Source organism: Gorilla gorilla, chromosome 5 (assembly GCF_029281585.2).
Source record: "Gorilla gorilla gorilla isolate KB3781 chromosome 5, NHGRI_mGorGor1-v2.1_pri, whole genome shotgun sequence".
NCBI classification, from domain to species: Eukaryota; Metazoa; Chordata; class Mammalia; order Primates; family Hominidae; genus Gorilla; species Gorilla gorilla.
Window position 1 is genome coordinate 65,286,227 of NC_073229.2, and position 16,464 is coordinate 65,302,690.

General features: G+C 38.7%; 1 protein-coding gene across 3 annotated transcripts in view; it reads left to right on the forward strand.

Annotated features, from left to right (window-relative positions):
- Positions 1 to 16,464, forward strand: part of CD2AP (CD2 associated protein) — a 147,355-nt gene that overhangs the window by 16,174 nt on the left and 114,717 nt on the right. For all 3 annotated transcript variants that reach the window (XM_004044151.5, XM_055391932.2, XM_055391931.2), the window contains exon 2: positions 9,107 to 9,267. In XM_004044151.5, the coding sequence (XP_004044199.1) occupies positions 9,107 to 9,267 (161 nt within the window). The remainder of the gene's footprint in view (positions 1 to 9,106; positions 9,268 to 16,464) is intronic.

Genomic DNA, 16,464 nt, shown 5'->3' on the forward strand with positions numbered 1-16,464 from the left:
ATAGGAACTGCGGTAGTTAAATCGTTAGTGTGAGGATTTATATTTATCTGCCTAGGAGTTGGATTGTGTTTAATATTTGATCTAGCTGTAGGTGCCAGGGGGTTCACATTCCTGTTGTGTGTTTGTTTTTGTCTTCCTTGCTTTCTTTGGGTTTCCCTAAGAACTCTTTCTCAGATAGAATCTGCATCTTGCAGCTTTTTCAGCTGTAAATACTGGAGCTTCATTGATGTGGTGGTAGCATGTGGGAAAGGGGAAATATACTATTATAATCTTAATTATTAAATCTCTGTTTTTTAGTGGATCGATGTCCTGGAGCTGTGGAGTGGACTTAAATCAGGGAAATTCCCATTCCTAGGTGGTATACAGCCCCTGACAGTCTTTCCCCTGGAGTGTAGGCCTTTGTTACAGAGAATACTCAGGTTGTATTTCGCAGTGGTTACTTTTCTTTTCCTCCTTGCCAGAACTATAAGGGGATTCTTCTTGGCTCTTTACTGTGAGAATCTGGCAGTACCATAAAACCCACAAAAGTGTGGGGACTCCCCCATAGGACAGCATTCTCCTAGGAGTTTCCCACTTTCATGCTATTCCACAGTCAGCCTCCAGCAAGTCATCAAAATTACCATTTAAGTGTTTGTACTGGATTGAATTTTTATCCCCCAAAAAGGTATGTCTGAGTCTTAGCCCTTCATATGTGTAAATGTTACATTATTTAGAAATAGTTGGCTGGGCATGGTGGCTCACGCCTGTTGTAATCTGAGTACTTTGGGAGGCCAAATTGGAGGATCACTTGAGCCAAGGAGTTCGAGACAAGTCTGGGCAGTATAATGAGACCATGTCTCTACAAAAAAATTTCAAAAAATTAGCCATGCATGGTGGTGCACCCCTATAGTCCCAGCTACTCAGGAGATTGAGGTGGGACGATCACTTGAACCTGGGAGGTGGAGGCTGCAGTGAGCCGAAATTACTCCATTGTACTCCAGCCTGGGTGACAGAGTAAGGCTTTGCGTCAAAAAGAGAGAGAAGAGAAATAGTCTTTTCAGGTGTGATTAAGGATTTCGAGATGAAGAAATTCTTAATGAATTGAATGATTGGTGTCCTTGGAAAAGAGTAAGGAGAGGGTGAGATTTGAGATGGAGACGTAACAGTGGAACAGTCATGTCAAGATGGAGGTAGAGGTTGGAGTTATGTAAGCAAAGGAACGCTAAAAATTGCTGGCAGCCACCAGAAGCCAGATAGGGCATGGAGTGATTCTTCAGTCTCCAGAAAGAACTAACCCTGCTGATACCTTGATTTTGCCCTCTCGCCTCCCGAAAGAGGAGAATAAATTTCTTTCAAGCTACCCACTTTGTGATGGTTTGTTACAACTGCTGTAGGAGACTACTAGTGTTCCTGCTAATTTATGGCTCCAGCAGCTTCTACTCTAGGTAATAAATAGATCTCGTCCGTGACTCTCTGGCTTTACCTGCCTCCTGTCTGTATCTTTAGGTGGTAGTTTGCTCTGTGTCCTCAATTTTCTAATGGGTCCAAGGAAATTAATTGATTTTCAGTTGGTTTAGCCTTTTTCTTGTAAGGGTGGGAGTGATGACTTTAAAGCTTTTTACTTGTTGGAGCTGAAACTGCCAGTTGAGTGTTTTAAAAATTTGTTTGTTCTTTCTCCCCACAATTTTTGGCATTTTTATGCTTTTTCTGTTATTTTAGTGATCACTACATGCATTCTCAACTCATAAAAACCTGGTGTTAATAACTTTACTCTCTTATACCATACAAGGATCTTGGAACAGTTTTAACTCCCAACTTTGTTACTGGTTCTGTTATTTTAATTTTTCTGTATTTTTAATTTCCTATATGATGTTACTGTTTTTATTCATTCGGTGTTTTTATACCGGTATACTTACCACTTCTTTTGTTTTTCCTTTCTTTTCTACATTGCTGATACTTCATATTTAATCTTTTTCCTTTCCTTTGCTCTTCTCAGAGAACATCCATCAGAGTTTTCTTTTTGTGTAGCAAAGTCCCACTTCTGGCTTGTCAGAAGTGTCTTTATTTTTTCTTCTTTTTTTAAGGATATTTTCTCGGGTATAGAGAGTTTAAGATTTGTAGGTATTTTCTTTCCACACATTTAAGATACTAATCTGCTGCCTTCTGGCTTCCATCGTTGTTGCTAAGTCACCCATTAGTCTAAATGTTGCTTCTTTGATAACCTTTGTTTTAAGATTTTCTTTCCTCTTTGTCTTTCACTTTTTGCAGTTTAATATTACAAACTTAATTATGAATAAGTTTAAAAGAGCAGGGAATTTAACCCTATTTACCATATGGCATTTTCTCTAAGGGAAATAAAATAGATTTTCTTTGACTCAATGAACTTCTTAATTATCACACATGTATGCAGTTATGTGGTGCTGTAAACATTTTTGCTGTAATATTGAACAAACCACTTTAATATTTACTGCTTAAAAATCTTGTCAAAGTAATTCCTGCACATGATATACAAATATAAAAAATATTAAATGACTTACAAACACTATTTCCTTGCCTCATTGTTCTCTGCTTCTATTCTCATTCTCCGTAGGGAAACCACTGTCTAAATCTATCTGTTTTAATGTTTTGGCTTTCATATTTCTAAATAATTAGTTTCTGTTGTTGATTTTGGTTTATTTTTAACTTGAAAATATTTAGCTTGCTTATTTATAATCTCACGTTTTCTCTTTATCTGAACATAGTAAGGGTTTATACTTTTATTTCTTTTTCTAGCAACTAATAGTGTATTTGTGGACTTAGCACTTTGTATGATAATGATATTCATCCCTTTACTCTTTCCTTTACCAACCTCCCTCTCTCAATTCTTTTTCGGAATTATTATCCTTTATAATATCAAGGCTGTTAACATTTCTATTTTGTTCTACAACCATAATTTAGTCCTTTTGTTTTGCTGTACAATAATTTGATTGTCAAAGTTAAAATAATTACTTTCACATTATTATGACCATGTCGTGTTTTTTTTTTTACTGTGAAGCCAAGTAGTACATATGATTATATTTTTCCTTTCCCCTTTTTGCTTTCCCCTTTTTCCTTTCCTTTCCTTTTCCTTTTTTTTTCCTTTCCTTCCCTTCCTTTTTTCCCCTTTCCTTTCCCTTTTCCTGTTCCCGTTCCCTTTTTCCTTTCCTTTCCTTTCCTTTCCCTTCCTTTCCCTTCTCCTTCCCTGTCGCCTTCCCTTTTTCCTTTCCTTTCTGTCCTTCCTGTCTTGATCTGTTGCCCACGCTGGAGTGCAGTGGTGCGATCTCTGCTCATTGCAGCCTCCACCTTCCGGACTCAAGCCATTCTCTCACTCAAGCCATCCTCTCACTTCAGCTTCCCCAGTAGCTGGGACTATAGGTGCGTTATCATTACTCCTGACTACATTTTTTTGGTGTTTTTGTAGAGATGGGGGTTGCCATGTTGCCCAGGCTGGTCTTGAACTCCTGGGCTCAAGAGATCCACCCACCTCAACCTCCCAAAGTGTTGGGATTACAGGTGTGAGCTGCAACTGCAGCCGGACAATTATATTTTGAGCATTGTACAGTTCTTTGCCTTTCCAAAAGTTTCTAATCATCTTTAGTTTTTTGTCCTTAACTGACTTTCTTGTGTCTGAGTTCCAGATTTGTAAGGATAGCATACAGTTTCACAGTTTGTACCCCATGCTGCTTTTCTCTCAGATACCTCCTAGAACTTTTTGTCTCCTGTTTAGTATAGACTGTTTGTTCCTTAAATTTGTTGTGCAGCTGCAAATTTAGTACTTATTTTATTCTGAGGTTGGTGCCACTATTTCTTGGATTTCATGTCTTCCTCTGTTTTGGTTCATATTTTAATTTTGCGCAGCTGCAAATTTAGTACTTATTTTATTCTGAGGTTGGTGCCACTATTTCTTGGATTTCATGTCTTCCTCTGTTTTGGTTCATATTTTAATTTTGCTGGATAACATTATGTAATTTCATATGTGAGAGTTGATTTTCTTTATTGTTGCATGTGTGAAAATGTTATATCCTATGCTTGCCTGCTGATTTGGCAGAGTATGCAATTAATTTTCCTTCAATACTTTAGTGACTTTTAATTTTTCTTTTTCTAGAATCCAGTATTGCCAATGAGAAGTGTTCCAAGATGATTCTCAATCTTTTGTAGATGAAATTTTTATTTCCTGTCAGAGAGCTTTCTAGGATCTTTTATTGTTATTATGAAATTGCACCGAATATGAATACGTTTTAAAATTTGTTCATTTCATTGGATTCTCACAGACCTGTTTCCATTTGAAGATTGTTTTAGGATTATTTTCTTGTATTATTTCATGGTTAATTCCCCATTTTTTTCTCCTTGAATTTCTGTTAATTGGATGTTGGATTGATTGGGCCTTTTCCTTATTTTCATCTTTTTCTTTGTGCCTTTGTTTTACCTGTTTTGGAACATTTTTCTTGGATTTATCTCTGCCTCTTCAAAAAACAGTAAGATACTTTGGAAGACATAAACTTTAAAAACTTTTTAATTTTCTCACTTCTTATTTTATAGCATTCTGTTCTTTTAGAAACTTTACATCTCTTGAGGATATACATTTGTGTGTGTATTTTAACTTTTTAATTTTGAAATAATCACGAAGTTGTGGAAATGTTAGATGTATAGTACAAATAATTTTTTTCCTGACTGATATCTTTCATCCAAGTATTTTAGTGTGTATTTTTAATAAACCAGGACCATATCACAATACAACCATAACATTTAAGAAATTAACATTGATTTGTATAATCTGTATGGACTCATGGCTTATTTTATTCAATGGGGTATATTCTTTTAATTTCATTATTTTGATGCTCAAAATGTCCTGATTTGGCCAGTAAGAACCCTTTTGATATCACTTCTGTGGGTCAGTTTGATACCATTTCATTTTTTTTGACAACTTCCTTACTTTCTGGCACAACAAAATGTTCCAGGCTAATCTTATACTTTTCCTGCTTAGCCTTGGAGTTGGCCATTTTCCTAAAGAGTCCTGATTCCTTTTAGTAGTAGGTGGTATTTATGAAGTCGTGGCATTTGGTTTGCTCATCACCATTGGAATGTTGCTGGTTTCAGGTCCATTAGTTGGACAGAGCTAGGGTGTATGTGCATATGTGTGTGTGTGTTGAATATATGTGTATCTGTGTATACATACATGTATACATATATTTATATCTGTTTATTTCTCCATGTTACGTATTGAAAACTGTTAAGTTCATGCTGATACTGCTTATTACAAATCAGTATCACAGGATTGAAAGTAGCTTTTTCTATATATGCTTGTAACTCCTTTCTCTGACATGGAGAAACTTGGCTTCCATTATCCTTCAAATATTTACAGTTTGATTAGTCTCCCTGCATGTAACCATTCTCCCATCTCTGTTATTACTCCCCACCCTTGCTTACCCTTTCTCCCGGTAGTTTTCCAGTTTATGATGGGTCTTTCATGATCAACTATTGTCTGCGCATTTTAAGAGTAAATAATAAATGAATAAAAAGCTAACTGGGAACTCTGTTTATGTGGGTAGGAGTTAAGAGTTTTGTTGCTGTTGTTGTTGTTTTTGAGACAGAGTCTTGCTCTGTCGCAGTGGCGCGACCTCGGCTCACTGCAACTTTCGCCTCCCGGGTTCAAGCCATTCTTCTGCCTCAGCCTCCTGAGTAGCTGGGACTACAGGCATATGCCACCACGCCCGGCTAATTTTTGTATTTAGTAGAGACTGGGTTTCACCATATTGGCCAGGCTGGTCTCGAACTCCTGACCTCAGGTGATCCACCCACCTCAGCCTCCCAAAGTGCTGGGATTACAGGCGTGAGCCACTGCCCCTGCAGGAGTTAAGAATTTTATTTTGGAATTAGCAAGTCAGGAACTGCCCATTGCTTTGGGGACCTCTACATTTCTCAGTATTCATTGCTCTGAGAAACCAGCATTCATCCATAATAGCTGTACTAGTTTTCCTAAGCTATTTTTTATTTTTTTGTAGATTAACCCTTCAGTTTTTTGCCTTGGAAGGAAAATGCCATACTATTTAGCATTTTATCTCATTGAATTACTGTGGTTGATAAAGAGATTGAGTAATTTCCCTGTTTTAGCCCTGCATGCATTTCATGTGAGCCTACGTTTTCTGAATTTCTGGTCTTTTTGAGGTCTACAGAGCAGTTTGGTATTTCATTTATAGCTCCCTTAAGTTCTCTAGGCTTCCTCTTCTTGGCTTTATCAGCTGTGCATCCCCTTTCAGACATTTGTTAAAATTGCTTGCCGGGTCCCTTATCATGTTGGGATGTTTTCAGCTGTAAATAGAAATCCTGTCTAAAATTTACTTAAAAGTTAAGAAACTACTTCATGTAACGAATCTGAAGGTATTAGAGTTAAAGGTGGTTAATCTAGCAGTTTGATGAATCCAGCAAAGATCCAGGTTATTTTCATCTTTTTTCTCCTCCACGTTAATTAAGTATCCGCTGTTTTTCTGGTCTCAAGTGGTTATAGCAATTGTAGGTATCAAATTCTCATTAAAAAACATCCAGAGTCTGCAGGAGGCCATTCCTTCCTTGTTTTTTTTTTTTTTTTTTTGAGACGGAGTCCTGCCCTGTCACCCAGGCTGGTGTGGAGTGGCACAATCTTGGCTCACCGCAACCTCCGCCTCCCGGATTCACGCCATTTCTCCTGCCTCAGCCTCCTGAGTAGCTGGGACTACAGGCGCCTGCCACCACGCCTGGCTAATTTTTTATATTTTTAGTAGAGATGGGGTTTCACCATGTTAGCCAGGATGGTCTTGATCTCCTGACCTTGTGATCCGCCTGCCTCCGCCTCCCAAAGTGCTGGGATTATGGGTGTGAGCCACTGAGCCTGGCCTGTGTTTTGTTTTTAAAGTCAAATAAAACCTTCCCAGTAGAAAGAATTCATTCATCTCAGCTGGGCATGGTGGCTCACGCCTGTAATCCTAGCACTTTGGGAGGGTGAGGTGGGAGGATCGCTTGAGCCCAGGAGTTTGAGAGCAGGCTGAGTAATATAGCCAGACCCCATCTCTATTAAAAAAATAAAAATAAAAAGAATTCCTTCATCTCATGCTTATTTGAAAACCATTCACTATGTATGTTTAATTGTATGTGATTAAGGTTGCTATACATAGACTATCTGTAGACCTTTGCCTCTTTGGCAGTTAGGTATCCTGGCACCTGCTCAACTGTAGTTGGGATTTAAACAAGGTTTTTCAGCTGACCTGATTGTACTTAGTGTCTGAGAAGTATATAGCTAGACTAGTGAATATGTAACTCCCTGGGGCTGAGAGAATCTTCGCCTGTAAAGTACAGGGTCTCAAAATACTGAACAGAATTAAGGTTCTATGAGAAAGGAAGGAGGGGAATGGGCAATGTGGGAATGGCATTTGGCTTAACAAACAGCAGTGTCTGGTCATACTCACTTTCTTTTTTTTTTTGGTGGTGGTGGTTGTGATTGTTGTTGTGGTTGTTGGTGTGTGTGTGTGTGTGTGTGTATTTTCTTTTTAGTCAGTCTTGGAGGAGGAAGAAAAGATGAATGGGGATATGGCTAGTCTGCCGTCTTGAGCACGAAAGCTGTTATTGCTTTTTAAAAATTGAACCTTGTAAAATATTAAAAATATGCTTATGTGATCCTGTAATCTAAAATCCTGTTATTAAAAGAGGTAAAATAAATACATATTAATCTTCATTTTAGAGTTTGTTTTCTGTTTTTACATACAATAGTAACACAAACTTAGTAGTTTAGAACTATATATATTTATTCGCTAATAGTTTCTGTGGTTTAAGAGTCTGGGCATGGCCAGCTGGATCCTCTTCAAGGTTGCGCTGAAGATGTTGGCCAGGGTTGGGTTCACATTTGGGGCTCTACTGGGGAAGGGTCTGCTTCCAAGCTCATGTGTTTGTTTGTATCATTCATTTACTTTTGGGTTGTTGGAGTAAGGGCCTCAGTTTCCTGATGTCAGTCAGAGACCTCCTTTAAGTTGCTTGCTTGTGGCCCTCTCTATAGGTTAGCTTACAGCATAGCAGCTTGTGTCTTCAAAGCGAGCAAGGGAAAAAGTCTCCTATTAAGATGGGCATTACAGCCTTAAGTAATTACATACAATTCATTGTCTTTTTCATTATCTTTTTTTTTTTATTTGAGTCTGTTGCCCAGGTAGGCTCACCAATGCCTTGACCTCCTGGGTCAAGCAATGCTCCCAAGTAGCCGGGACTACAGGTGCACACTACCATGTCTGGCTGGTTTTTGCGTTTTTGTAGAGACGGGGTTTTGTTGTGTTGCCCTGGCTGGCCTCGAACTCCTGAGTTTTTTTTTTTTTTTTTTTTTTGAGACGGAGTCTCTCTCTGTTGCCAGCCTGGAGTGCAGTGGCGCATTCTTGGCTCACTGCAACCTCTGCCTCCTGGGTTCAAGCTATTCTCCTACCTCAGCCTCCCGAGTAGCTGGGATTACAGGCGCCCACCACCACGCCGGGCTAATTTTTGTATTTTTAGTAGAGACGGGGTTTCACCAAGTTGGCCAGGGTGGTCTCTATCTCTTGACCTCGTGATCTGCCTGCCTCGGCCTCCCAAAGTGCTGAGATTACAGATGTGAGCCATTGCACCTGGCCTGAACTCCTGAGTTTAAGTGATCTGTCTGCCTCGGCCTCCCAAAGTGCTGGGATTATAGGAGTGAGACATTACACCCTGCCATCATATTCTGTTGGTTAGAAGTCAATCACAGGTCACATTGGCAGTCAAAGAGAGAGAATTACATAAGGACATGAATATGAGGAAGTGGGGATCGTGGAGACCACCTCAGAGTCTGTCTGCTACAAAGGATATGCATGTGATTGTTAAGAGTGTCTGATGGCATGAATTATGCATTATTTTTCTTTTGAGGCTCCCACTTAATAGCTGTATTGTACTCTATATTAAGATATTCAAGAAATTTGCTGATGTAGCCAAATATTTAAAGTAATTGAAATCAGCCTTGCTGATGTCTTTGTGGTATTAAATATTGTTGCTAAACAGATTCCTTAGTTTTAAGTTTATTAATATAGTTTACAGTATTTTGTGAATTAGATTTTAGACATTTCGTTTTTTCCCCCTTTTTTAGTTGACTATATTGTGGAGTATGACTATGATGCTGTACATGATGATGAATTAACTATTCGAGTTGGAGAAATCATCAGGAATGTGAAAAAGCTACAGGAGGAAGGATGGCTAGAAGGAGAACTAAATGGGAGAAGAGGAATGTTCCCTGACAATTTCGTTAAGGTAAGTATTTTCAGTTAAATTTCTAGCTCTTGCTTCATAGGATTTAATCTTTAAATGTTAAGAAATAGATATACTTTTAAAATTAAAATGTTTTAGATAAATGTTTTCTTTGTAACATTTAAGAAAATAGAGTCCAAGTACCTCTATAATGGATATCATTGTTGCTCTGTGTCCTGCTGGATAGTAATCCTCTATGTATGTGTTTGTCTATATATGCTTGTATATGTTTGTGTGTATCTACCTGATTACTGATTGTTTTAAAATAAATAATAGTTTTCATTTGGGTGGCATTTAGTAATTTATAAAGCAGGCTTGCTGTATATATTCTCATTTGAGTCTACAGTGTACTTGTGAAATAGTTATGACAGATAGTAGCCCCATTTTAAATATCTTGATATTTAGATTGAGAGGTTAAGTGATTTTTGTCCACTGTTGGTTAGCTAAGACAACAGACTTTGAACTGAAGCCTGGGACAGTTGCCTCGCTGGTCTTCTCATTATATTTTGTTGCTTTTCCAACAACAAAATGCATTTGGTCATACTTTTTGTGTTTCAGCATTATAGCAGTTATCTGCCAAACTGTCTTCTTGAACTACTACCAAACATTCCTTTTTTAGTAAGTATTCTAGTCGCTTCTGCCAGAAAACAATCTTTAGGGCTCTTATCAATTACAAACTTATACAGTTCTCAGTAGTTTAGAGAAGAAGAAAAAAAGTAAAGCGTATCTGTGTATTTACACATCAGTTATAATTGTCTTGTTTTCTATGTATTAGTTTTCTGACATCCAGCTTCATTCCCTGGCCTCATTAGATTATGAGCTCTTCTAGGAAGGTTAGAGTATGTATCTCATTTGCTTGTCCAGCTTGGACAGTAGTTGTTAGCAGAATACCTGCACAGAATGGATACATAGTTAATATTTATTTCTTGAATAAACTTGTGTTTATTTTAGTTGTGGTTTCACCTCCAAGTATGAAAACATACAGTTGTCTCAGTATCCAGGAAACACCGTGGATACCAAAATATGCAGATGCTCAGATCTGTTATATAAAATGGCATAGTATTTGCATATAACCTATGCACATTCTCCCATATACTTTAAATAGTCTCTAGGTTAACTTATAATACCTAATAAAGTGTAAATGTTATGTAAATAATTGTTATGCAGTATCACAATTGGTGAGTCCGCAGTTTTGGAGCCTGCGGATGTGGAGGGCCGACTGTATTTTATTCTGCTACAGGGGTACGTTGAAGATACTGCAGGTTCAGTTCCAGACCACCACAATAGAGCAAATGTCATAGTAGAGCAGATATTTCAATAAAGTGAGTCACATGAATGTTTTGATTTCTCAGTGATGTAAAAGTTATGTTTACATTATACTGCATTAAGAGTGCAATAGCATTATATTAAAAAAAGCAATGTGGATACATTAATTTTAAAATATTGGTAAAAATTGCTAACGATCATCTGAGCCTTCAGTGAGTCACCATCTTTTTGCTGGTGGAGGATTTTGCCTTGATGTTGATGACTGTTGACTTAGTGGTTGCTGAAGGCTGGGGTGGCTGTGGCAGTTTCTAAGACGAGACAACAATGAAGTTTGCTGCATCAATTTGCTCATTTAGTGAAAGATTTCCCTGTAGCATGTGAGCTGTTTGATAGCATTTTACTCACAGTAGATCTTTCAAAATTGTAGTCAGTCGTTTCAAACCCTCCTTCTGCTTTGTCAACTAAGTTTATGTAATATTTTGAATCCTTCATTGTCATTTCAACAATACTCACCGTGTCTTCACCAGGAGTAGATTCCAGCTCAAGAAGCCACTTTCTTTGCTCCTCCATAGGAAGCAACTCCTCATCTGTCCATATTTTATCACAAGGCTGCAATAATTCAGTCACATCTTTATGCTTCACTTCTAATTCTAGTTCTCTGTTTTCACCACATCTACCGTTAACTTCCCCCACTTAGTCTTGAACCCTTCAAAGTCATCCTTTAGGGTTGTGATCTGTTTCTTCCAGACTCCCATTAATGTTGATATTTTTAGCTCCTCTCATGAATCACAGATGTTATTAATGGCTTCTAGAATGGTGACTCTAGAAACCTTTCCGGAAGGTTTTCAATTTACTTTGCCCAGATTGAGCAGAAGAATCACTATCTATGGCAGCGATAGCCTTACGAAATGTGGGCTGGAATTTAGTGGGGCGATCTTGGCTCACTGCAACCTCTGCCTCCCAGGTTCAAGCGATTCTCCTCGCCTCCCCAGTTCAAGTGATTCTCCTTGCCTCCCCTTGGATTACAGGCTCCCACCACCACGCCCAGCTAATTGTTTGTATTTTCAGTAGAGATGGGCTTTCACTATGTTGGCCAGACTGGTCTCAAACTCCTGACCTCGTGATCTGCCCGCCTTGGCCTCAGAAAATGCAGGGATTACAGGTGTGAGCCACCGCGCCTGGCCAAAATGTATTTCTTAAATAAGAATACTTGAAAGTTGAAATACTCCTTGATCAATGGGCTGCAAAATGGATATTATGTTAGTAGGCATGAAAACAACGTTCATCTTCTTGTACATTTCCAACAGAGCTCTTGGGTGATCAGATGCATCATCAATATGCATTAGTATTTTCAAAAGAATCTTTCTGCAGTAGGTCTCAACAGTGGGCTTAAATTACTCAATAAACCATGCTGTAAATAGATGTGCTGTCATCTAGGCTTTGATTTTCCATTTATAGAGCATAGGCAGAATAGTTTTAGCATAATTCTTAAGGACCCTAGGATTCTCAGAATGGTGAATATGCAATGACTTCCACTTAAATTACCAGCTGCATTAGCCCCTAGCAAGAGAGTGAGCCTGTCCTTTGAAGCCTTGAAGCTAGGCTTTGACTTCTTTCTACTTATGAAAGTCCTAGGTGGTACCTTTTTCCAATAGAAGGTTTCATCTCCATTGAAAATCTGTTTAGCATAGCCATCTTCATCAGTGATCTTAGCTAGATCTTCTGGTTAACTGTTGCAGCTTCTCTGTCAGCACTAGCTGCTTCATCTTGCACTATTATGTTATAGAAATGGCTTCTTTCCTTGAACCTCATGAGCCAACCTCTGCTAGCTTCAAACTTTTCTTCTGCAACTTCCTGACCTCTCTGTATTCAGTGAGTTGAAGAGAATTAGGGGCTTGCTCTAGATGAGGCTTTAGCTTAAGGAAAAGTTGTGGCTGGTTTGATCTTCTAATGACTCAAACTTTCTTTCTTTTTTTTTTTTTTTGGGACGGAGTCTTGCTGTGTTGCCCAGGGTGGAGTGCAATGGCACAATTTTGGCTCACTGCAACCTCTGCCTCCCAGGTTCAAGTGATTCTCCTGCCCAGTCTCCTGAGTAGCTGGGATTACAGGGGCCCGCCACCACGCCCAGCTAATTTTTGTATTTGTAGTAGAGATAGGGTTTCACCATGTTGACCAAGCTGGTCTTGAACTGCTGACCTCAGGTGATCTTCTTGCCTCAGCCTCCCAAAGTGCTGGGATTACAGGTGTGAGCCTGGCCTCACACTTTCTTCATATCAGCAATAAGACTGTTTTACTTTCTTATCATTCGTGTGTTCACTGGAGTAGCACTTTTAATTTCCTTCAAGACCTTTGTCTTTGTATTTGCAACTTGGCTGTTGGTGTAAGGGCCTAGCTTTTGGCCTATCTCAGCTTTCAACATTACTTCCTCACTACACTTGGTCATTTCTAGCTTTTGATTTAAGTCAGAGATGTGTGATTCTTCCTTTCACTTGAATACTAGAGGCTCTTGTAGGGTTATTAATTAGTGTGATTTCAGTATCATTGTGTCTCAGGGAATAGGGAGCCCTGAGGAGTGCGAAAGGGTAGGAAATGACCAGTTGGTGGAACAGTTAGAAGACACACAATATTTATTAAATTTGGTGTCTGACAAGGGCACAGTTTGAGATACCTCAAAACAATTAAAATGGTAACATTAAAGATCACTAATCACAGATCACCATAACAGATATAATGAAGAAGTTTGAAATATTGCAAGAATGACAAAAATGTAATACAGAGACATAAAGGGAGCCCATGCTGTTGGAAAAATGGCATTGATGGGCTTGCTTGACACAGTGTTGCACAGACCTTCAATTTGTAAAAAAAAAAAAAAAAAAAATTCAATTATTTGTGATGTGCAGTGAAGCGAAGTGCAGTAAAACGAGGTAGGCCTGTAACTGTTTTCAGAGGTGAAGTAACTACACTTTATATTTTATCTCTTGAAACAACAGAGAGAGGCTATAGTAGGGAATTGAATATTTAGAGCAAGGTCACTTTATTTTTTGTTTTATGAATTTACTTCTTTTTTTGATCTGTAATAGATTGTCATACAGATACCATAGAAACTGAAGTCAGAATAACTGGATTTAAATGCAGTTAAGTTCCAGCTTTGCCCTTTGCTGGCAGTGTGGTATTAGACAAATCACACAATTTCCCTGTTTTCTCCACTTTAAAGTGGTATTTTGACGGACTACAGTAAGATGGGCTCTAATACATTTTTTTGTAAAGAAAAATGGCTTTTTAGAGAAAATTTATTGCAGTTATAGAACACCGATTTCAAAAATAAGTTAAAAGTTAAATACAAAGCATTTATATAGTTATCTTGAGTGTATGCTAATGTATATTTCTACTATTAGGAATGATTTATCATGGAACTCCATTTTGAAATACATTTTTCTTTCCTGTTTCAGTATAACTAATACTAGAAGTTAAATTTAATGAAATGCCTGCTAGCAGAGTATATAGTTTATGAGTATGGTAGGTAATAGAGAAAAGTTTAATCTGGGATTAAAAATTAACCACAGGTTACTAGATTATAGTCAGAGACAGCAGTATGAATTTATGTTTAGTTAAAACATGTACAGGTAGATACAGGAATGGTTTTGTGTATATATATGTGTGTGTGTTTATATATGTGGGTTAGTGTGCATACACAAATATATGTATTCCTCAGCTCCTATTGCTGAGAAGGCCTAGAAGCAGTGATACCTCAGTAGCCGTGAGTACATCCAGTGCCCAGATCTTGATTTCCAAATACCATTCTGTAATAAAAGGAAGGGCTCCTTGGAGAAATGACTGATTCTGGTGTTTGGGGTAATGAAGATACAAGATAAGCCAGGAGCGTGTTGTGGTGGCAGAAAATTAAGTGGTTAAAAAAACAAAAGGTGGGCCTGTGTCAAAGGGACTTAGAACCCAACCTGAAGGAGCTCCCAATATCTAGAGCTGGAACAGTTTGAGCAGCACAGTAATCTAGTATTTGATTTTTATGTAAAATACAGCATAAGTATACATGAGTCCATATTGATATAAATAAATGGTTGAATAAATAAACGGGAGAAAGGATAAATTGAAACAAAAATTCCAAGTGATAATTCTAAATACTTATTTCCTTTTCCGCACACCCCCTCTCTCCCTTCCAAAAGCTTTCCTCAGGTGTGGAATAGACGAAAGGATAGATGGGGCCGGGCGTGGTGGCTCATGCCTGTAATTCCAGCACTTTGGGAGGCCAAGGTGGTCAGATTACGAGGTCAAGAGATCGAGACCATCCTGGCCAACATGGTGAAACCCCATCTCTACTAAAAATACAAAAATTAGCTGGGCATGGTGGCGTGCACCTGTAGTCCCAGCTACTCAGGAAGCTGAGGTGGGAGAATTGCTTGAACCCGGGAAGTGGAGGTTGCAATAAGCTGAGATCGCGCCACTGCACCCCAGCCTGATGACAGAGTGAGACTCTGTGTCTCAAAAAAAAAAAAAAAAAAAAAAAAAAGAAAGGAATAGATGGACAGGGAAAAATAGTAGCTTAGTAACTTTTAATGGAGAAACTTTGCAAATACTGCCTTTACCAAGTGGTCCAGGTTAATGTCACCAGTGATAGTTATGTTGATACCATGTATTCCCTTCACCTTTGTGGTATTCTTCCCCAAAGTCCATGATCCTGGCTGGGGAAAACCTCAGACAAACTAAATTCAGAGACATTCTACAAAATACCTGGCCAGTACTCCTCAAAAATGTCAAGGTCATGAAAAACAAGGAAAGACTGAGAAACTGACATTGACCAGAAGAGGCAAAGGAGACATAATAACCAAATACATTTTGGTTTCCTGGATTGGATTCTGGAACAGAAAAAGGACATTAGTGGAAAAATTGATTAAATCCATATACAGTTAGTAGTTTAATAATAATGTACCAGTGTTAATTTCTCAGTTTTGAAGTGGAATGTGGTTATACACACTATTGACATTAGGCAAAACTGAATTAAGAGTGTGGGAACTTTCTACTTCCTTTGTAACTCTTCTGTAAATCTTTTTATTCCAAAGAAAAACTTTTATTAAAAAAAAATTACCCATAGGTAATCAACAGCAATGGATAATACACGAATTAATAAGGTAGTTGGCTTTATCACTTCAGATGTGTATGTTAAAATTCAGGGGAAAGCTGTAATTTAAAATTCACTGGCCATTTGAAAATAAGCTTCCTATTGGGACATTAAGGTGCACGTTCATCCTGGCTAACACAGTGAAACCTCAACTCTACTAAAATACAAAAAATTGGCGGGGGGCGGTGGCTCACACTTGTAATCCCAGCACTTTGGGAGGCCGAGGTGGGCGGATCACGAGGTCAGGAGATTGGGACCATCCTGGCTAACACGGAGAAACCCCGTCTCTACTAAAAATACAAAAAATTAGCTGGGCGTAGTGGCGGGCGCCTGTAGTCCCAGCTACTTGGGAGGCTGAGGCAGGAGAATGGTGTGAAGCCAGGAGGCGGAGCTTGCAGTGAGCCGAGATTGCGCCACTGCACTCCAGCCTGGGCAACAGAGCGAGACTCCGTCTGAAAAAAAATATATATATAAAATAAAATACAAAAAATTTGCCGGGAGTGGTGACATGCGCCTGTAGTCCCAGCCACCCAGGAGGCTGAGGCAGGAGAATCGCTTGAACGTGGGAGGCGGAGGTTGCAGTGAGCCGAGATCGCACCACTGCACTCCAGCCTGGGTTGCAGAACGAGACTCTGTCTCAAAAAAAAACAAACATAAAAAGGTGCATGTTATTTTGTAAATCTGTGAATATGGAGTGTGGATGGTGGAACTAGGCTTCTTGTAAAAAACTCATGTCCCTGTTACTAATTCAGATAGCTATACTGAAGAACAATGATAGTCAAATTGGGCTGGAAGATGAA